Source organism: Mercenaria mercenaria, chromosome 15 (genome assembly GCF_021730395.1).
Source record: "Mercenaria mercenaria strain notata chromosome 15, MADL_Memer_1, whole genome shotgun sequence".
In the NCBI taxonomy this organism is placed as follows: domain Eukaryota; kingdom Metazoa; phylum Mollusca; class Bivalvia; order Venerida; family Veneridae; genus Mercenaria; species Mercenaria mercenaria.
In genome coordinates, this window is record NC_069375.1 from 39,838,322 (window position 1) to 39,860,713 (window position 22,392).

At 36.5% G+C, this 22,392-nt stretch overlaps 1 protein-coding gene across 2 annotated transcripts in view; it reads left to right on the forward strand.

Moving 5' to 3' along the window:
- LOC123551810 (FAD-dependent oxidoreductase domain-containing protein 1-like) overlaps positions 1 to 22,392 on the forward strand; it is a 41,284-nt gene that overhangs the window by 8,951 nt on the left and 9,941 nt on the right. For both annotated transcript variants that reach the window (XM_045341015.2, XM_045341023.2), the window contains exons 3-10: positions 1,649 to 1,844; positions 3,345 to 3,474; positions 4,391 to 4,490; positions 6,204 to 6,298; positions 10,381 to 10,556; positions 12,069 to 12,214; positions 15,480 to 15,615; positions 17,138 to 17,242. In XM_045341015.2, coding sequence (XP_045196950.2) covers positions 1,649 to 1,844; positions 3,345 to 3,474; positions 4,391 to 4,490; positions 6,204 to 6,298; positions 10,381 to 10,556; positions 12,069 to 12,214; positions 15,480 to 15,615; positions 17,138 to 17,242 — 1,084 coding nt within the window. The remainder of the gene's footprint in view (positions 1 to 1,648; positions 1,845 to 3,344; positions 3,475 to 4,390; positions 4,491 to 6,203; positions 6,299 to 10,380; positions 10,557 to 12,068; positions 12,215 to 15,479; positions 15,616 to 17,137; positions 17,243 to 22,392) is intronic.

Genomic DNA, 22,392 nt, shown 5'->3' on the forward strand with positions numbered 1-22,392 from the left:
ACATCACCCACATCAAATGACACAAAGGCCATAACTCTTGTACCAATATTTCATGAATTATCCCCCTTTTGACTTAGAAATTTCAGGTTTAAGTTTTGGTGCACTTTCACTCTATCTCAGTTATTACTAAATGTATTTGATTCAAATTTAAAATAGTTATTTCACATCATCACCCACATCATATGACAAAAGGTCCATAACTCTGGAACCAAATTCACCATGAATTATGCCCCATTTTTACTTAGAATTTCAGGTTAAAGTTTTGGTGTAGTTTCACTCTATCTCTGTTATTACTAAATGGATTTTATTCAAACTTAAAATAGTTGTTCCTAATCATCACTCACATCATAATTATGACACAAGGGCCATAACTCTTGCACCAATATTTCATGAATTATTCCCCTTTTTACTTAAAATTTCACGTTAAAATTTTGGTGCAGTTTTCACTCTATCTCGGTTATATCTAAATGAATTAGATTCAGACTCAAAATAGTTTTTCCATCTTATCACCCACATCATATAACACAAGGTCCGTAACTCTGGCACCAATTTTTCATAAATAATGCCATCTTTTACTTAGAATTTATGGTTAATTCTGATGCATTTTCTCTGTATCTCAGTTATTACAGAGAGGATTTGATTCAAACTTAAAATAGTTGTTCAACATCATCATTCACATCATATAAGACAAGGACCCTAACTCTAGCACCAGTATTTCATGAATTATCTCCCCTTTTAACTTAGAATTTCAGGTTAAAGTTTTGGTGCACTTTCACTCTATCTCAGTTATTACTAAATGGATTTGAATCAAACTTAAAGTAGTTGTTACACATTATCACCCACATCATATGACATAAGGTGCATCACCTTTGCACCAATATTTCATGAATTATGCCTCCATTTGTGTAGAATTATACTTATTAAATGTTTTGATAACTTTATCTTTATCTCTCTTATTACTTGATTCTTTTGACACAAACATAAGTTATTGTCCAATACCTTCATTCACATAGGAGTCATTAAACACACCAGTGACTGCTCCAGCTTCCTCAGATGTGCCCATTTTCACTATCCAGCATCGAAATAGTCGAGTGCGTTGTCTCCTGTGACAGCTCTTGTTACATGTAGCTTGACTATTCAATGAATATGGAGGACAAGTACTGTTGTACTTACTCTGGAGTCAGTGTCAGTGTCATTGCCACTGTGGGCATGGCTTTCAAGTTAAAGCTTTATGGCAAGTCTCTCAGTTTCACTTTATCACCTTTACTACTACTACTTTTTTTATCATCAAACTTCACATAAAGGTGGGTCTTGGTAAGGTGCAGACGTCTGATAAGTTTTATGGTTAGAATTTATCTTTATTTGGCACTCGCATATATTTCTGCGAGTGCAAGAAATTTCAATTACTTTATTATCAATTTAATTTAGTAAAATTCTGCTTATCACATGATTGGCATGATGTCAGGTCTGAAAACATTATCCCCCACACCCCCTCGGTAAACCAATCTACAACAAATTCAGTTGAATTGTTTTAACAGTCCAGTCACATGTAAATAACATTCGAGTGATATGACAACATTGCCTTTTCTTTCTTCAAAGTGTTATTTTTGATATATTATGTTTTTTTTATGTTGTTCCAATATTGTAGAAGCGTGAAAGATGTCATGATGGAAGAGCTAAAGCCAGCGTTTAAAGGTCAGATAACAAGTATAGAAGCACCGATACCTCGTCATACGGATGTCGTCATTTTAGGAGGAGGTTTAGTTGGCACAGCAGTGGCCTACTTTCTTACACAGCACTCATCGGGAATGTACGATGTTACAGTTATAGAGAGAGATTATGCAGTGAGAAAACACACATTTATATTACAATATTATTAAACCTGTGTTACCGTTATTGAAACACTAAAAAGCTTTCATATCATAGTATACTTAACCCAGGGTGGCCAAACCATGTGAGTTTTGGATATCGTACACACAGAGGAACTCCCAAGTCAGGTATCATTTTGCCTATATTTTCCTTATTACTTGTTGGATTTTCATAAGATAAAGAGTGTCAAAGACAACAAAATGAGTTCTTTCCTTCACACAAAGCGTCTGCCATCAGTTCTCCATATTTTTTCCAAATACTTCGCCCAACTGCAAAGTGTTACGTTATCTACACAGCTTTTCCACAAAAAAACAGTTGAGTTAAGTGTGAGAACTGATGGAAGACGCTTTGTGCGGAGGAAAGCATTCGTTTTAGCTGTCTTTGACGCTCTTTATCTTATTAAAATTTGTCAAGTATTAAAGCAAATATAGGCAAAATGATACCTGAATTGGGACATTTTCTCCCTGTCTATGGTATCCAAAAGTCACGTGGGTTGGCCACCCTGTAAACCTTTGTACACACTGAAAACACATTAAAGTTCCTTTGATTACTGGTGGTTTTTGATTCACTTAAGATCTTTAAATCTGAAATGAAAACGGTCCTTAGAGACAAGTAATGTCTGTTTGGAATTTTAGCACACGTTTGACAGTACAATGTCATGTATACAGTCCAAAACCGTTATCTCGACTTCAGTTATTTCGATATCTCGAGTGGATTTTCCCGGTCCTGATTTTTTTCCTTCTTATTTCATATAAATCAACTACGGATATCTCAGTTTGGATATTTCGATTTTTTTCGATATCTTGACTAAATTTTCTGTCCCCAACTTTGAAATTTACTCTGTTTTAACATCGGTTATCTCGAGTGGACATTAATCGTCTGCCAAACGCAGGTGCAAAAAGCTGCACGTACTTGCACGATCAATGGCCGGCTGCCGTGGGTGCCAACAACAACACGCACAGTTATTCCTGCTTACGACCGGAAGCCAATTAACCGGCTCTCATGTGTGATTAATTGTTTGTTTGCTGTGTGCATCGATAATTGAGTAATTTATATAATTGAATATTCGAAATTGAGTGAATTTAATTGCAATTACAATCTATAAACAAAAAGAAATGAAGATTCTGTGCAATTTACATCATAGGTTTAAAACTAAGTTAAAATTTCACATCATGTGCATTGCACAAAGAACAAGATCATCTGTGTTTTTATGCCCCCGAAGGGAGGCATATTAGTTTTCAAGCCTGCATATCCGTGCACTGTTCATTATTCAGTTTAGTAAATTTTCAGTGAACACCCCTTTGAATAATAAGTGGTATTGCCCAAATTGAATGATGGACCAGTCCATTTTAGAAATTCAGCAGGGTAAAGGTTAATAAACAACTCAAGTTCTTGCTTCTAGCAATACACAATTCTGATTTGTGTTATTTAAGAATTGATATGTATCTGTACATGTACGTAATTTCATTTTCCAGTACACACGAGCATCGTCTATGCTTTCTGCTGGTGGTATAAGGCATCAGTTTACGATACCAGAAAACGTACAGATGTCAATGTTTACTTCAGAATTTCTTAAACAATACAAAGAACATCTCAGTGTATATGGTTAGTAAAGAAAAGTTTTTGTACAATTTTTCACATTTAAAATTTAAAAAATGTTTCCATTACTGGTACATGTACATTGTACTTTGTAGTTAGTATTTACAGCATTTTTTTTAAAGGATTCTTGTATATTTGATGCAAAAAGTTAGAAATCTTTTATGCCCTCTTCATGGATCTCCAGTGGTAAAACTTCATTAAGGTGGTTGCTTATTGTTGGCAGAGGATTTATTTACACATAATGTTGTAGAAAGTGTTTATTATATAGCTTACTAGGTTGGTTTGATTGTGTAGCCCAATTTCGCCCAGATACTTAGTCCACCAAATTTGTTTTCCTTTCCTTTTGGGCTAGTTGCATATTCATCATTTCTATACACCTGCTGGACATGCCAAATGGCAAGATGGAAACATTACGGCACATTTTTTGTGTACCGATCATGTGATCGAGATAGCCAGGTGTTGTATAAATAGAGCCCGCCTACTGACTATGAGGTAACAAATTTTACATATCAGATTCCTGTAACCCATGCTAATAATTGAAATCATGCAAACTGTCTGGTTATTGGCGCACTGTGTAATGTTCAGGTAACTAGAGATTACTTAAAGGTATATACATGTAATAAAAACTCTTTAAAAGGTAACGGCTTGGATTGTCTTGGGCATGCTTTTGCCATTTTGTGTATATAATTCGATACCTATTTTTTGCTTCCAGTCAATGATTCACACTTGTACAGTGTGGCTTCCAATATATTTCCATATTTTGATAGCGAACATAAAAGCAAGAATTTCTTACCAGGATGACATTATTATGTACCAAAGTCTTAATAATTTTGCTAACTTGACCTAGTTTGACTAGGAATTGTTGCAATTAAGTTATTTCTGTGCCTGTTTTATTGTTGTTTAATACATGTACATGTTTCAGGCCAAGATCCCCCTGAAGTGTGCTTCCATCACCAAGGTTACTTGTTTTTGGCTCCTCCAGACAGAGTGGAATTTTTAGAGAGTTGTGTAGATATGCAAAGGTTAGATAACTCCAACATATTAGCTCATCTGGATCAAGTGTTATAAAACTGAGTTTGAACTCTGGAATCTGATTTGTTGATTCTGAGCACAGTTTTTAGCTCGTCTGATTTTTTAAAAAAAATCTACGAGGTATTATCATCAATTGATTGTCAGCATTGGTTAAAATTTTTGTTCAGGTCTGCCTTTTCTCAAAAATTACAAGAGATACAGCTTTGAAACTTTGCACACTTGTTTATCATTATTAGGTGACTATATAGACCAAGAACCATAACTCTGATATGCATTTTATCAACATTATGGCCCCTTTTTGTACTTGGAAAATCTTATAACTATTTTCTTACATATTGTCCAGCACTTGCAGACGAGCATGGCACCCTTAGGCAGTGCTCTTGTGAAATTCACCAATGGCGAGGCAGCATTTTAGACTTACCGTTAAATTTGGTTTTATAGCCTTGGAGCTTGGTGTCCTGTTACAGAAATAACAAAACTGAAATTGATAACGCAACAGAAATAACAAAACGGAAATTGATAACACAAAAATTGTTCTTGTTCTACTGACATAGATATAGGAAAACAGTCCCAACCTCTGAAATCTATGATAAGAATATCCACTATAGAAATTGTTTGTATTATGACACTGTTCCATAAAGTAACATGGCCAACATGGGTAGAGCCTGTATTTCACATTTCGCTCAACCTCCTCGTCAGGTCCCGGCAAAATCCCTATAGTGTGTTTTGTTCGATGGCTCAATTACCGATAACTCGCACAAATTATGCTGGTCCCATTGAGTTTGAGGGAACAAAGTTGAGCTGTAATTCTGTCAAGTCTAAACACCCTAAATGCACACTACTTACTGTAAAATAATTAAATTTCGTGGGCATGAAATTTCGTGGTTTTGGTCAAAACGGCAATTTCGTGGGGATATGAATTCGTGGATTTCAACTTTTGAACATAAAATGAATGGGAATTTTATTTGTTCGTTGGGATTAAATTTCGTGGGTTGAATCAACCACGAAATCCGCGAAAATTAGTCCCCCACGAATATTAATGATTTCACAGTATATATTTTGTGATATGCAGTTGTAAAACTAGCATCGTTTGCACCTGCATGTTCATGGATAAGATCTGCCAGCCCAGTAAACTCAGTAGTAATAGAATATATTTCTTATTCAGAGGTCAGAAGTTTGATACTTTGGCAAGGCAGATAATCTCTGTGACTGTTACAGAGCTTTATTAAAATGTCTGAAATTGTTTGGAGGGTGATTGCTCTTTTTTTTCTGGAGAAAAAGTCAGCACTGGAAAACACTGGTGAAATTTACGAGTGTACTTATGATAAAGGGTCTTAAAGGCTGAGTATTTATTCCACTGATTTCAAATTTCTTACCCTTCACTTAAATGTGGGCTCAAGATCTGCCAAGTTGCCCATACATGAAATAATGCCTTGAGGGGTGCCTGGATGAAATGAGGTATTCCTCCTTTTAAAATTCACTGTATGGTCTTAATTGTTACCATTCTAATTTAAAGGTTTGTATTTTCTACATTATTTTCTTCATTTAAGTTATTATATTTGTGATAAAATTTCTTTCTGTAGTGTGGGACAAATGTGTTTGAAGGCTGAAGCTAAATTAACATTCCTGTATGCCATAGCTTAAAATACTTTTTATCCCTTTTTGGTTAAAAATTTGAAATTCTCTTGGTTTTTTTCCCCCAGAAAATGTGGAGCAAAGACTGTGATGCTTTCAAAGACACAACTAGCTGAGAAATACCCATGGCTGAATCTTGATGGTATTGAAGCAGGATCTTTAGGTGGGTACCTCCAGCAGTAAATCACTAGTCCCTCACAGCTGTAGGTCCGAGCCAGAGTCTTGGAGTCCTGTGTAGAAGACATCTAGCTGTCTTAAGGAAAGTTGATGGTTCTACCCCCTGAAATTGCTCAGGGATACCGATGGTCATTCCCCCACTATTCAAAGATGGAATGTCCACATTTGACCTGAATTTTGTTGGTGTAACCGGAAACCCTGCAAAACTAACAAAAGCCTTTGATAAATGCCATTCTAATTTAGTCATTTATATTTTACTCCCCAACTAAAGGTGGAGGGATATAGTTTTGGCGTTGACATTCCGTCCGTACATCCTGGGCCATATCTAGGAAATGGTTTGGAATACTTAATATTTACTTCATGTACATGTTCACCACTATAGGGAAATGCGCCTGTCAAGTTTCACTCAGATTGTCTAAGTTACGGCCCTTAGTAGTTTCTAGTGTTAACTATATAGGGTACTATAAATATGGCTTCTGCTTCATAACTTGTGACATATTTGACCTAGAACTATGAAACTTGAATTAAATTTAGATCACCATAATGTGGTAATGCACACTCAATTTCTTCAGGATCTCTGTAGCATCTTCAGAGTTATTGCCCTTTAATTGTTTAAAAATCCAAATATTTGTACATAACAAACTAACCAATTGGTAGAATTTCATTAAACTTCATTTTTTTTCCATGAACATTTTATTATCCACATGTTAAGTTGTGTATCCACAACTGGTCACCCCCACCACCCTGGTCACATCCTGCCCCTGCCCCTGCCCCTGCCCCTGCCCCAGCCCCCCAAAATAGAAGGGGAAAAGCCAGCCATGACTGAAGAAGTAATTTATGGCAGTTTAAAGGTTTTATAAAATCCTGTAAACATGGGAGTCTAAGTCATAATTACATCAAACTTGGTTGGTAGCATCCTGGCTTTGACCTCTATCAAATTTCCTATTATGAACCACTCAATGGATCTTCATCAAACCTGGTCTGTAGCATCATTTTAAGGTATTTGCCCAATTCATTCACAGAGGGGTGCTTTGCCCCTTTCAGGTACTGCTAGAGCTGAAATTGAAGAACTTTATGACTTCTTCTTATTAACTGCTAGATTGATCTTTGTCAAACATGTCTGTAATGGTTCTACTTGGCCCCTTTGAGGGGACACCAAAGCTAAAAATAGAAATTTAATTTAAACAATTTCTTTTCATGAAGTTTGTTCTAATGGTTACCCATTCACATTAAAATAGAGGAAAAAAGCTTTAGGTGACTTCTAATGAATTGCTAAATAGATGTTTACCAAACTTAGTCAGAAACAACATCAATAGACAAGGTACTGTTTAGGTGAGTGACTTCGGCCCATTTAGGCCTCTTGTCTTCATTTAAATTTATGCAAACCAACATCAGACAATAATTTCCTGCATCAGCAGTAGAAAGTACTTGCAAAGGAATGAAATTATTAGTTTGGTGTAAAGATAGATAGTGGCTAAGATTTCAAAATGAAATTGAACAGTTGTAAATGATTTGATTGAACTTTTTCTACAACGTTATTCACAAACTAACCAGATTGTAGGTTATTTATGTTTAGGTCAGCTGCAACGGTTTTTATACACTGATATTCAAAAGAGTATGAGGGGAAATTTAAACATTGGTGGGTTAAGAAACTCTTACTGATTCACAGTTTGCCAAAAAAATTAAGCCTTTCCTCAAAGATTAATATATTCAGCAGACATGCCAAAAATATAAAAGTAATTCGAAAGTGTGAGTTCTGGCAGGTTCTGTCATTACTTCAACACTATTTATCATTTAGCCTGCCTGAGGCAAGTGGTTTTGCCTTTGCCTTTGCCTTTGCCTTTGCCTTTGCGACCCGTGCAGACCAAGATCAGCCTGCATGTCCATGCAGACTGATCTTGGTCTGCACTGTTCGCTGTTCAGTCAGTAAATATTCAGTAAAAGAAGTGGTACTGCCCAGTTTGAATAATGGACCAGTCCATTTTAGAAATTTAGCAGTGTAAAGTTTAAATGGAATGGAACAGATTTATTAGTCCCCTACTGGTTGAAAACCAGTTTCGGGGACTATAGGAATGCACTTTTCCGTCATTCCATCATTCCGTCTTTCCGTCATTCCGTCATTCCGTCATTCTGTCATTCCGTCATTCCGTCATTCCTTCCGTCCGCAATTTCGTGTCCGGTCCATAACTCTTTTATCCATGAAGGGATTTTATTATTACTTGGCACAAATGTTCCCCATGATGAGACGACGTGTTGTGTGCAAAACCCGGACCCCTAGCTTAAAGGTCAAGGTCACAATTGGAGGTCAAAGGTCAACAGGGCTTTTTTCCTGTCCGGTCCATAACTCTCTCATCCATGAAGGGATTTTAATATCACTTGGCACAATTGTATCTCATAATAAGACGATGTGTCATGCACAACTTTCAGACCCCTAGCTCAAAGGTCAAGGTCACACTTAGTAGTCAAATGTTAACATGGCATGAACAGGGTCTGTTTCGTGTCCGGTCCATAACTGTTTCATCCATTAAGGGATTTCAATATTACTTGACACAAATGTTCCCCATGATGTGACGACGTGTCATGCGCAAAACCTGCACCCCTAACTCAAAGGTCAAGGTCACAGTTGGAGGTCAAAGGTCAACAGGGCTTTTTTCCTGTCCGGTCCACAACTCTCCCATCCTTGAAGGGATTTTAATATCACTTGGCACAATTGTACCTCATAATAAGACGATGTGACATGCACAACTTTCAGACCCCCTAGCTCAAAGGTCAAGGTCACACTTAGTAGTCAAATGTTAACATGGCATGAACAGGGTCTGTTTCGTGTCCGGTCCATAACTGTTTCATCCATGAAGGGATTTTAATATTACTTGACACAAATGTTCCCCATGATGTGACGACGTGTCATGCGCAAAACCTGCACCCCTAACTCAAAGGTCAAGGTCACAATTGGAGGTCAAAGGTCAACAGGGCTTTTTTCCTGTCCGGTCCATAACTCTCTCATCCATGAAAGGATTTTAATATCACTTGGCACAATTGTATCTCATAATAAGACGATGTGTCATGCACAACTTTCAGACCCCTAGCTCAAAGGTCAAGGTCACACTTAGTAGTCAAATGTTAACATGGCATGAACAGGGTCTGTTTCGTGTCCGGTCCATAACTCTGTCATTCATTAAGGGATTTCAATATTACTTGGCACAGATGTTCTCCATAATGAGACAACGTGTCATGTGCAAATCCCGGAGCCCTTGCTCAAAGGTCAAGGTCATACTTAGAGGTCAAAGGTCTAATTCAAGAAGGACTTTGTCTGGAGCATTTCTTCTTTATGCATGGAGGGATTTTAATGTATCTTGGCACAAATGTTCACCACCATAAGACAAATTGTCTTGAGCCAGAACCAGGTCGCTAGGTCTAAGGTCAAGGTCATACTTAGAGGTCAAAGGTCAAATTCAAGAATGATTTTGTCCGGAGCATTTCTTCTTCATGCATGGAGAGATTTTGATGTAACTTGGCACAAATGTTCACCACCATGAGGCGCACTTTTTTAGAATTACGTCCCTTTGTTGTTACTATAAATAGATTACATTGTAACTTTTTTTATTACTGGCCGTAGGGAAAAATCGAGACCACTTTTCTGTGGTACAACATGCATGTTACATCCAATATTTAGGTGTATTTTGATCTATCTCTACCTGGTAAAGATTTTCTTGTGGACTTCCATTTTATAGATTTTTTTTTTTTTTTTTTTTTAAGGATTAATTTCACTTTGTTGTTACTATAAATAACTTTTATGATAACTTTTTGTATAATCGGCCAAAAAAATTCCAAATGAAAACAACTGTAGGTTTTTATATATGCAAATTTTAATCCAAGTGCTTTGTTATATTATATTGTATAGATAGTACAATATTGTTTATACATCATTGACAAATATCAGTTCATTATGTTATACTGCAGTAGAGAAAATTAGGTGCCTTCCAGTAGGGGACTTTGTATTGCATGGCAATACTTCATTCACTTGTTTTTCAAAGGGATCATATGGTACAATAATTATACATTACTTAGGGACCTCAGGAGAGGGATGGTTTGACCCCTGGCAGCTCTTGCACTCACTGAAGGCAAAAAACATAACCAACAATGTGAGGTATTGTGAGGGAGAAGTGGTTAATTTTACATTTGAAGAAAAAGAAAGTGCGACTTCAGATGGAATCCAAATGAGAAAAAAGATTGTAGGTGTGGATGTAAGTTATAATGCTCTAGAGTACAAATATGTTTTAGTTAAATTAAATATATATTGATTTAAGAGTACAAATATTACTTTATGCTTTAGTTAATATTGATTTATTTTTTCCAGATGAAAAATGCATATTCAGTGGAACACATGACAAACATGAAATAGTTTATTAAGCTCACCTGAGCCAGAGGCTCATGGTGAGCTTTTGTGACCGCTCAATGTCCGTAGTCCGTCATGCGGCGTGCAGCCGTCAACAATTTCTAAAAAAATCTTCTTCTTGAAAACCACTGGGCAGAATTACACCAAACTTAAAGGAATGATCCTTTGGTGGCCCCCTTTCAAAATTGTTCAAAGAATTGAATTCTATGCAGAACTCTGGTTGCCATGGCAACCGAAAGGAAAAACTTTGAAAATCTGCTTGTCCAAAACTGCAAGGCATAGAGCCTTGATATTTGGCATGTGATATCATCTTATGGTCCTCTATGAAGATTGTTCAAATTGTGCCCCTGGGATGAATAGAGGCCCCTCCCCGGGGATGACAAGTTTTACATAGACTTATATAGGAAAAATCTTTAAAAATTTTCTTATCTAAAACCACAAGACCTAGGCCTTTGATATTTGGTATGCAGCATTGCCTTGTGGTCATTTACCAAAATCATTCAAATTGTAACCCTACGTTGAAAAGAGGCCCTGCCACGGAGGTTCTCAAGTTTTACATAGACTTATAAAGGAAAAAAAACTCTAAAAATCTTCTTGCCTTAAACTGCAAGGCCTAGGCTTTGAATATTTGGTATGTTGCATTGCCTTGTGGTCCTCTACCAAAATTGTTCAAATTATGCCCCTGGGGTGAAAAGAGGCCCTGCCTAGGGGTCCCAAATTTAACATAGACTTATATAGGGAAAAAGATCTTCTTATCTGAAAGTTCAAGGCCTAGGTTTTTGATATTTGGTATGCAGCATTGCCTAATTGATGTCTAACAAGATTGTTCAAATTATTCCCCTGGGGTGAAAAGAGGCCCCGCCCTGGGGGTCACTTGTTATATGAGTTATATAGGAATATATACTTCAAAAGTTATCAGATCATATTTCCTGGACTGTTTAATTATAGTTACCTGATGACCCCAAGTGATTAGGGGTCACCTGACTGTGACCTTGACCTACTGACCTACTTTCTTGTTTTTTAAGATACAGCCTTGAAATTTGGATGATATGTACAGTTTTGCACACTGATCTTAAAACTGACTTTCAGTGACCATGAATATGACCTACTGACCTACTTAAAAATATTTTAGCATCAGTTTGCCATTTTAAACATGTGGCTCATATTACTCAGGTGAGGGATTCAGGGTCATCATGACCCTCTTGTTTTTTATTGTTTGTCTAGCTTTGACCTTGAATGGTCTCCATCAGCATATTCATTTTAACAGATGTTACAAGGATTTGAATTATTAAAGATTTAAGTCTAAGAATATGGGCCCTAAGCATATTTTTAAGATTGAGCTGTTTTGTTTTTAACATAGGTTGACCATAAGAATGGGAAGCGATACGGTTGTGGTGCTAGCTTTTTTATCAATTGTGCTGGACCATGGGCTGGCGAGATTGCTAGAATGGCAGAAATAGGCGCAGGAGAGAAGGGCAATGAGTTACCATTACCAGTTGAACCAAGGTATGGTAGTTCATACAGTGAGAAATTAGCATTTTCCCAAATAATCATGACTTGCATGGCTAAGTTATTAGAGACAAATTTAGAAGAACAATCTAAGGACTGACTATTCTATTCTACAGCAAGTTTATGCTTTCCAGATTATTGGAGTTTTGATTCTCAATGCCTTTGCTGTGTAGGGAAGTTATGAGCTGGTTGAGAAACACATGAAAGTAACTGAGCTTGAACACCATGACCTTCCCTGACAGTAGGCAGTAGATCTAAAAATACAAACTTCCATACATGTCAAGTTCCCAGGACAATTTTCCAGGAGATATCAGTTGAAAATCCAGGAGATTTGATGAAAATGCAGGAGTTTTATCGACCGGCATTTTTCGGAAATTTTAGGTCGAATATAAAACTGTAAAACAGATTAGATCTAAACCACTCGACTTGATTAATTGATTTGGGCAATGGTTTCAGGGGTTGTAATTTGCATTTTATCCTTATCATGCTTGACACTATTAATTCTGCCTTTGCGACCAGTACAGATCATGATCAGCCTGCACACATGTGAAGTCTGATCATGATCTTTACCGTATGCCATTCAGTCAATCACCTCTTTTAACAGTTAATGGTATTGTCCAAACTGAAAGATGGGCAAATTCATTATAGAAATTTAGCAGGGTAAGGGTTAAAACATTTTTTTTTTTTTAAATATTGATTTATATTTATTCAGTTATTATCTTTTAATAAGCAGAGGAATTGATAAAATTTACTAGCACATCTCTTTCTATTTCATGTAGTATAGAATCCAGTGAATAATCTGCAGGTCTTTTTGACATTCCTAGAATTTTAGCCCATGAGCAGTAGCTGAACAGATTGGATATTAATCTATTTCACCATTTTGACTTTATATAATATAAAAAAATTAGTGTTAGTGTTTTTGTACTCAATAAAAAAGAATACAAAATCATAGCTGTTAAAAATGTTTAACCTTTTTATACGCCCGTTTGAAAAACGGGACGTATTATGGGAACGCCCCTGGCGGGCGGGCGGCGTCCACAGACTTTGTCCGGAGCATATCTTCTACATGCATGAAGGGATTTTGATGAAACTTGGCACAGTTGTTCACCATCATGAGACGGAGTGTCATGCGCAAAAACCAGGTCCCTAGGTCTAAGGTCAAGGTCACACTTAGAGGTCAAAGGTCAAATTTAAGAATGACTTTGTCCGGAGCATATCTTCTTCATGCATAGAGGGATTTTGATGAAAGTTGACACAATTGTTCATCATCATGAGACGGAGTGTCATGCGCAAGAACCAGGTCCCTAGGTCTAAGGTCAAGGTCACACTTAGAGGTCAAAGGATACAAGAATGAAAACTTTGTCCGGAGCATATCTTCTTCATGCATAGAGGGATTTTGATATAACTTGACACAAATGTTCACCACCACGAGGCGGAGTGTCATGCGCAAGAACCAGGTCCCTAGGTCTAAGGTCAAGGTCACACTTAGAGGTCAAAGGATACAAGAATGAAAACCTTGTCCGGAGCATTTCTTCTTCATGCATAGAGGGATTTTGATATAACTTTGCACAAATGTTCACCACCACGAGGCGGAGTGTCATGCGCAAGAACCAGGTCCCTAGGTCAAAGGTCAAGGTCACACTTAGAGGCCAAAGGTCAGATACAAGAATGACTTTGTCCGAAGCATTTCTTCTTCATGCATGGAAGGATTTTGATGTAACTTGGCACAATTATACACCATCATGAGACGAAGTGTCATGCGCTGTTCCCTTCTTTAGAATTACTTCCCCTTGTTGTTACTATAAATAGCTTATATTGTAACTTTTTCATTACTAGTCGTAGAGAAAAATCGAGACCACTTTTTTGTAGTACAACATGCATGCTACATCCAATTATGAGGTTTATTTTGACCAATCTCTACCTGGTAAAGATTTTTGTGCGGACTTACAACTTTTTTTTGGATTTTTTTTTTTTTTTTTTTTTTAAGATTATCTTCCCTTAGTTGTTACTATAAATAACTTATATTGTAACTTTTTTATAATTGACCGTAGGGAAAAAACAAGACCACTTTTCTGTGGTACAACATAGATGTTACTTTCAAATTTTAGATGTATTTTAAGGTATCTCTACCTGGTAAGGAGTTTTTTTTGTGGACTTAGAAAAACAAACGACTTACAATGATTACTAAACAACCACAAAATTAAAATTCCATTTGCAAATACAGGTGCTAGAGTAAAGAAATTTGCTGTGACGGGCGTATATTGTGACATTCTGGCACTCTTGTTCAAGTTGTTGACACTCCTGCCATCAGTGGTAATGATTGCCATCACTCCAATTTATCTACTCAATTTCAAATGTATCCCTAAATATCTTTTCCCATCTAAATCATCCATATCATTATGTAAACTCGCCAATTAACACATTCTAAAAATAGCCCGTACATACACCAGTCCTGTTATCAAACCATGACCTTGTTAAATGGATAAATTACGTCAGCATCAGTGTGTAATTAGTGTTTGGAATTTTGGATTTAAACTTTAGCCACAGGAAAAACTGTCTGGCTAAGGCTGGCATCTGTCCAAAATTACACTAAAGGTATGTTTATTATTGAAAAATGATCTTCCGGGAGATATTTAAGTTTTCTCTACGTCCGGGAAATTGGGTCTGAATCCGGGAAACTCCCGGACCATGCGGGAAACTTGACATGTATGAACTTCAAGTAGGCACTTCATATTTTAGTGTAGTCACTGCATCAAAGTGCACAGTCACTGTCTGAAAAAATAAAGTACCATTTTCTGAAAAACATTTATTTGAGGCAAAAGAATTATCCTTGGTAAAATATTTTGAAAAAATGGAGACAACTCTGCTAAAACTTTGTTGTAGGCTTAGGTGGCTATGTAATTATTATTTCCTGCAAACTATGCAATTTTTACCTCGAGGCATGAAGAAAGCATGCATAGTTACTACAGTGGTCAGTATTATGAAATGAAGCCATGTAAAGATCAAATCAAGAAATGCCCTGTTTGCTGAAATGACCATTATGGGGCCTTGTTATTTTAATAATGTTATAATAATGCCTAATCTATGAACACTGTTAAATAACTAAATATTGTGTCAAACCTAAATAAAATTAAATAAACAAATACTAAAGAAAAAACAGTTTGAGGGGTTTGTACCTTAAGGTTGTATGTGCCTTCTTTATTTATATGTAATTACTACCTTCAAGTACTAACCGCTAGATTTGTTTATTTGTTTGTTTCAGAAAGAGATATGTATACACAATACATTGTCCAGATGGTCCCACACTTGACACCCCTTTCCTGATTGATCCCTCTGGGGTGTATTTCCGCAGAGAGGGGCTTGGAGGACATTATATATGTGGTGCTTCTCCAACTGAGGTAAAACAGACCTTGAGTTGAGTCATTTTCATGTTGTGTAGATTTCATGCAGTGCAGATTTCATGCAATTTGTTTGTTAAATATAGTCATTTTATCAGAGTGCAGATTTCATGCAATTTATATGTTTAATATAGTCAATTTATCAGAGTGCAGGTTTCATGCAATTTATATGTTTGATAAAGTCATTTTATCAGAGTGCAGATTTCATGCAATTTATATGTTTAATATAGTCATTTTTAAAAATTATCAAGAGTGCAGGTTTCATGCAATTTGTTTGTTTGTTTGTTTGTTTGTTTTGGGTTTAACGCCGTTTTTCAACAGTATTTCAGTCATGTAACGGCGGGCAGTTAACCTAACCAGTATTCCTGGATTCTGTACCAGTACAAACCTGTTCTCCGCAAGTAACTGCCAACTTCCCCACATGAATCAGAGGTGGAGGGCTAATGATTTCAGACACAATGTCGTTTATCAAATAGTCACGGAGAGCATACGCCCCGCCCGAGGATCGAACTCGCGACCCCGAGATCCGTAGACCAACGCTCTTACCTACTGAGCTAAGCGGGCGGGCTCATGCAATTTGTATGTTTGATAAAGTCATTTTATCAGAGTGCAGGTTTCATGCAATTTGTATGTTTGATAAAGTCATTTTATCAGAATGCAGGTTTCATGCAGTTTATATGTTTGATAAAGTCATTTTATCAGAGTGCAGGTTTCATGCAATTTATATGTTTGATAAAGTCATTTTATCAGAGTGCAGGTTTCATGCAGTTTATAAGTTTGATAAAGTCATTTTATCAGAGTGCAGGTTTCATGCAGTTTATATTTTTGATAAAGTCATTTTATCAGAGTGCAGGTTTCATGCAGTTTATATGTTTGATAAAGTCATTTTATCAGAGTGCAGGTTTCAGGCAATTTATATGTGTAATCGAGTCATTTTAGTAACATGCAGATTTCATACAAACATTGATATACCGGTATATAATCTTTACACATCATGATTTTCAATATGAAAAGATATAATTCATTTTTTATCTCGACTATTTGAGGAATAGGTAGAGTTATTGCACTCACCCATTCATCTGCATTTGTGTCCTAATTTGGTTTAGTTTGTAAGCTGGCAGTAGCTTATGGTTGGAATGCATTTTGTTCCCTGTGATAATATTACATGCATTGCAAAGGTCCCATAACTCTGTTTTTGCTTTTCCACAAATTTATGCCCCTGGTGTTTTCTCATGTAAGCTGACAAGTTGCCATATGATTGAGTTGGTGTCACAGACGTTAACATAACATTTCTGATTAAAACATTGCCGTGTATTTTATCTTGGGAATAAAGACCATCTGCAAATGAAGACTTCTTTTTGACACAAATTGTTGTGATATAATATGCATTTGTAAAATAGTTTGAAAAATTAGTGTATTTTAGTCTGCATGGCATTCTAGATACTTTTCTGACTGTACATTTTAATGTTTAATCAACTATTAGGATCAGGACTGGTGTTACATAAGATTGTCTGTTTTTCAGGAGAATGAACCCAACATTAATGATCTGTGTGTTGACTATGAGTTTTTCAGTGATTATGTATGGCCTTCGTTAGCGAATAGAGTTCCAGCATTCAACAATTCAAAGGTATTTAGACTATTCCTTTTCCTGATAAGAGGGGCCACAAAGTGACAAGGTGAGCTTTTGTGATCGTGCAGCGTCCGTCGTCTGTCGTCCGTCCGTGCGTAAACTTTTGCTTTTGACCACTCTAGAGGTCACATTTTTCATGGGGTCTTTATGAAAATTGGTCAGAATGTTCACCTTGATGATATCTAGGTCAAGTTCGAAACTGGGTTATGTGCGGTCAAAAACTAGGTCAGTAGGTCTAAAAATAGAAAAACCTTGTGACCTCTCTACATATATTTCACAAGATCTTCATGAAAATTGGTCAGAATGTTCACCTTGATGATATCTAGGTCAAGTTCGAAACTGGGTCACGTGCCATCAAAAACTAGGTCAGTAGGTCAAATAATAAAAAAACCTTGTGACCTCTCTAAAGGCCATATTTTTCATGGGATCTGTATGAAAGTTGGTCTGAATGTTCATCTTGATGATATCTAGGTCAAGTTCGAAACTGGGTTACATGCGGTCAAAAACTAGGTCAGTAGGTCTAAAAATAGAAAAACCTTGTGACCTCTCTAGAGGCCATATTTGTGAATTGATCTTCATAAAAATTGGTCAGAATGTTTATCTTGATGATATCTAGGTCAAGTTTGAAAGTGGGTCACGTGCCTTCAAAAAATAGGTCAGTAGGTCTAACAATGAAAAAACCTTGTGACCTCTCTAGAGGCCATATTTTTCATGGGATCTGTATGAAAATTGGTCTGAATGTTTATCTTGATGATATCTATGTCAAGTTCGAAACTGGGTTATGTGCGGTCAAAAACTAGGTCTGTAGGTCTAAAAATAGAAAAACCTTGTGACCTCTCTAGAGGCCATATATTTCACAAGATCTTCATGAAAATTGGTCAGAATGTTCACCTTGATGACATCTAGGTCAAGTTCGAAACTGGGTCACGTGCGGTCAAAAACTAGGTCAGTAGGTCAAATAATAAAAAAACCTTGTGACCTCTCTAAAGGCCATATTTTTCATGGGATCTGTATGAAAGTTGGTCTGAATGTTCATCTTGATGATATCTAGGTCAAGTTCGAAACTGGGTCACTTGCGGTCAAAAACTAGGTCAGTAGGTCTAAAAATAGAAAAACCTTGTGACCTCTCTAGAGGCCATACTTTTGAATGGATCTTCATAAAAATTGGTCAGAGTGTTTATCTTGATGATATCTAGGTCAGGTTTGAAAGTGGGTCACGTGCCATCAAAAAGTAGGTCAGTAGGTCAAACAATGAAAATACCTTGTGACCTCTCTAGAGGCCATATTTTTCATGGGATCTGTATGAAAATTGGTCTGAATGTTTATCTTGATGATATCTAGGTCAAATTCAAAACAGGGTCACGTACCTTCGAAAACTAGGTCAATAAGTCAGATAATAGAAAAACATTGTGACCTCTCTAGAGGCCATATTTTTCAATGGATCTTCATGAAAATTGGTCAGAATTTTTATCTTGATGATAACTAGGTCAAATTCAGAACTTGGTCACATGAGCTCAAAAACTAGGTCACTATGTCAAATAATAGAAAAAACCACGTCATACTCAAAACTGGGTCATGTGGGAACAGGTGAGCATTTCAGGACCATCATGGTCCTCTTGTTTTCCATGTAAAGAAGCCATACACTAGAATGTTTCCATGTAAGGAAGCCATGTAGAATGTTTCCATGTAAGGAAGCCATGTAGATTGTTTCCGTGTAAGGAAGCCATGTAGAATATTTCCATGTAAGGAAGCCATGTTCTAGAATGTTTCCATGTAAGGAAGCCATGTAGAATGTTTCCACCTAAAGAAGCCATGTAGAATATTTCCATGTAAGGAAGCCATGTAGAATGTTTCCACGTAAAGAAGTCATGTACTAGAATGTTTCCATGTAAGGAAGCCATGTAGAATGTTTTCATGTAAGGAAGTCATGTACTAGAATGTTTCCATGTAAGGAAGCCATGTACTAGAATGTTTCCATGTAAGGAAGCCATGTAAAATGTTTCCATGTAAGGAAGCCATGTAGAATGTTTCCATGTAAGGAAGCCATGTAGAATATTTCCATGTAAGGAAGCCATGTACTAGAATGTTTCCATGTAAGGAAGCCATGTAGAATATTTCCATGTAAGGAAGCCATGTACTAGAATGTTTCCATGTAAGGAAGCCATGTACTAGAATGTTTCCATGTAAGGAAGCCATGTAGAATGTTTCCATGTAAGGAAGCCATGTACTAGAATGTTTCCATGTAAGGAAGCCATGTAGAATATTTCCATGTAAGGAAGCCATGTACTAGAATGTTTCCATGTAAGGAAGCCATGTACTAGAATGTTTCCATGTAAGGAAGCCATGTAGAATATTTCCATGTAAGGAAGCCATGTACTAGAATGTTTCCATGTAAGGAAGCCATGTACTAGAATGTTTCCATGTAAGGAAGCCATGTACTAGAATGTTTCCATGTAAGGAAGCCATGTACTAGAATGTTTCCATGTAAGGAAGCCATGTACTAGAATGTTTCCATGTAAGGAAGCCATACACTAGAATGTTTCCATGTAAGGAAGCCATGTACTAGAATGTTTCCATGTAAGGAAGCCATGTAGAATGTATCCATGTAAGGAAGCCATGTACTAGAATGTTTCCATGTAAGGAAGCCATGTACTAGAATGTTTCCATGTAAGGAAGCCATGTACTAGAATGTTTCCATGTAAGGAAGCCATGTACTAGAATGTTTCCATGTAAGGAAGCCATGTACTAGAATGTTTCCATGTAAGGAAGCCATGTAGAATATTTCCATGTAAGGAAGCCATGTACTAGAATATTTCCATGTAAGGAAGCCATGTACTAGAATGTTTCCATGTAAGGAAGCCATGTACTAGAATGTTTCCATGTAAGGAAGTCATGTACTAGAATGTTTCCATGTAAGGAAGCCATGTACTAGAATGTTTCCATGTAAGGAAGCCATGTACTAGAATGTTTCCATGTAAGGAAGCCATGTACTAGAATGTTTCCATGTAAGGAAGTCATGTACTAGAATGTTTCCATGTAAGGAAGCCATGTACTAGAATGTTTCCATGTAAGGAAGTCATGTACTAGAATGTTTCCATGTAAGGAAGCCATGTAGGATGTTTCCATGTAAGGAAGCCATGAACTAGAATGTTTCCATGTAAGGAAGCCATGTACTAGAATGTTTCCATGTAAGGAAGCCATGTAAAATGTTTCCATGTAAGGAAGCCATCCGGCTGGCTTACAGATGGTTGGGTGGCTATAAGGAGATGCCCACTATTAACTGAAATAATGGCCAAAGGGGCACCTGGGGTCTTCCTCCACCGCTAAAGGCTGGAAGGTTTCCAAATGACTTTAAACTGTTTTAGTTTTGAAGTGATTGTCATGTTCTTTTTTGTTTTGGACAAAAATACTATATATTTTCTGCAAAATGATTTTTTCACAGACAAAATTTATCAAGTTTGGATGGTATATAAACAAACAGCATTAGCTGTTAATAGCATTTGACCAACATTCCCCTTATTTTTCTTGAAAGTATAAAACTTTTGAAAACATTTTAAGGTCGTTCCTGATTTTTGCACCAGTTTGGAAGAATCAAATAAATGAGATCAGTCCAAGAATAGTCAGTTTCAGGTTTTAGCTGGCAGTTTGGAGGAATTAAATAAATGAGATCAGTCCAAGAATAGTCAGTTTCAGGTTTTAGCTGGCAGTTTGGAGGAATTAAATAAATGAGATCAGTCCAAGAATAGTCAGTTTCAGGTTTTAGCTGGCAGTTTGGAGGAATATTCAATGAAGTGTCAATTTAAGCTTGAGCTAACAGTTTGGAAGAACATTTTTAGCTCCACTATTTGGTTATTTTTAAGGTTAAAGTTTTTCGGCAACCTTTGTTTTTCTGTCATATCTTTGTTACTATGGCTTATATCTTACTGTAACTCCACATAAACATTGTCCATTATGTGAAGAAAGTATGTATAGGGACTGGACCCATTTTATCCAAGGTCAAGGTCACCAAGGTCTTATACTTAGATTATTTTTGAGGTTAAAGTTTTTCGTCATACTTTGTTTTTCTGTCATTACTTTGTTACTTTTCCTTATACCTTACTGTAAGTTCTCATAAACATTGTCCAGCATACAAACATAGTATATGCAGGGGCTGGGCCCATTATACCCAAGGTCAAGGTCACCAAGGAGTTATACTTGGAATTATTTTCATGTTAAATTTTTTTTCGAAAGCTTTATTAATAGATATATCTCTGGTACTTTAAAAGATAATGACTTGAAATTAAAAATATTTGTTTATAATCATCATCTGCATGTGTGGTTACATACCCCATAACTCTAATTGTATTTTTGACAGAATTATACCCCTTTTGTACTTATATTCTTTTTTGCAATCTTTGCTTTCTGGATATTACTTTAATGCAATATAAGATAACGACTTGAAACTTAAAATGTATCTTTATCCCATCACCTGCATGTGTGGAAACAATCCCCATAACTCTGATTTGTATTTTTGACCAAATTTTGCCCCTTTTACACTTAAGTTTTTTTACTTATAGTGGAGGTCTCTTATTCAGACATATATTCATTTTACTGTCAAATCCCCGAATAGTGGAGCGCGCTGTCTTACGGACAGCTCTTGTAAGTGTAACCAGTCAAGGATTGGTCAGTTTCAATTTGGAAAAATGTTTGAGATCAGTCTAAACATCTCGCGCCAAAGGCGGAGGGATATTTTTGCTTTGGCTTTGTCCATCCATGCATCCACCCAAAATTGAAAATGCTTATAGTTAAAAAAAGTAATTTTTAATTAGCTCATGTCCTTTGCTCACATATAGTATTATCCCCCTTGACCCAGTAAAAGCATGTTTTTTTTTCCATTGATTTATTTGAAAAAAATTAAAATGCTTATAATTCAAAATGTATTTTTGCTAGAATCACCAGCCCTCACATAATTACTAATTAGCACATGATCTTTGCTCACATATTGTATTATCCCCCTTGACCCAGTTGAAGCAGAGTTTTCTCCCTTGATTAAGTACAAAAACAAACTGAAAATGCTTATTATTCGAAAAGTGTTGATTTCAATCACCAAACCTCACATAATGAGTAATTAGCACATGACCTTTGCTCACATGTAGTATAAGTCCCCC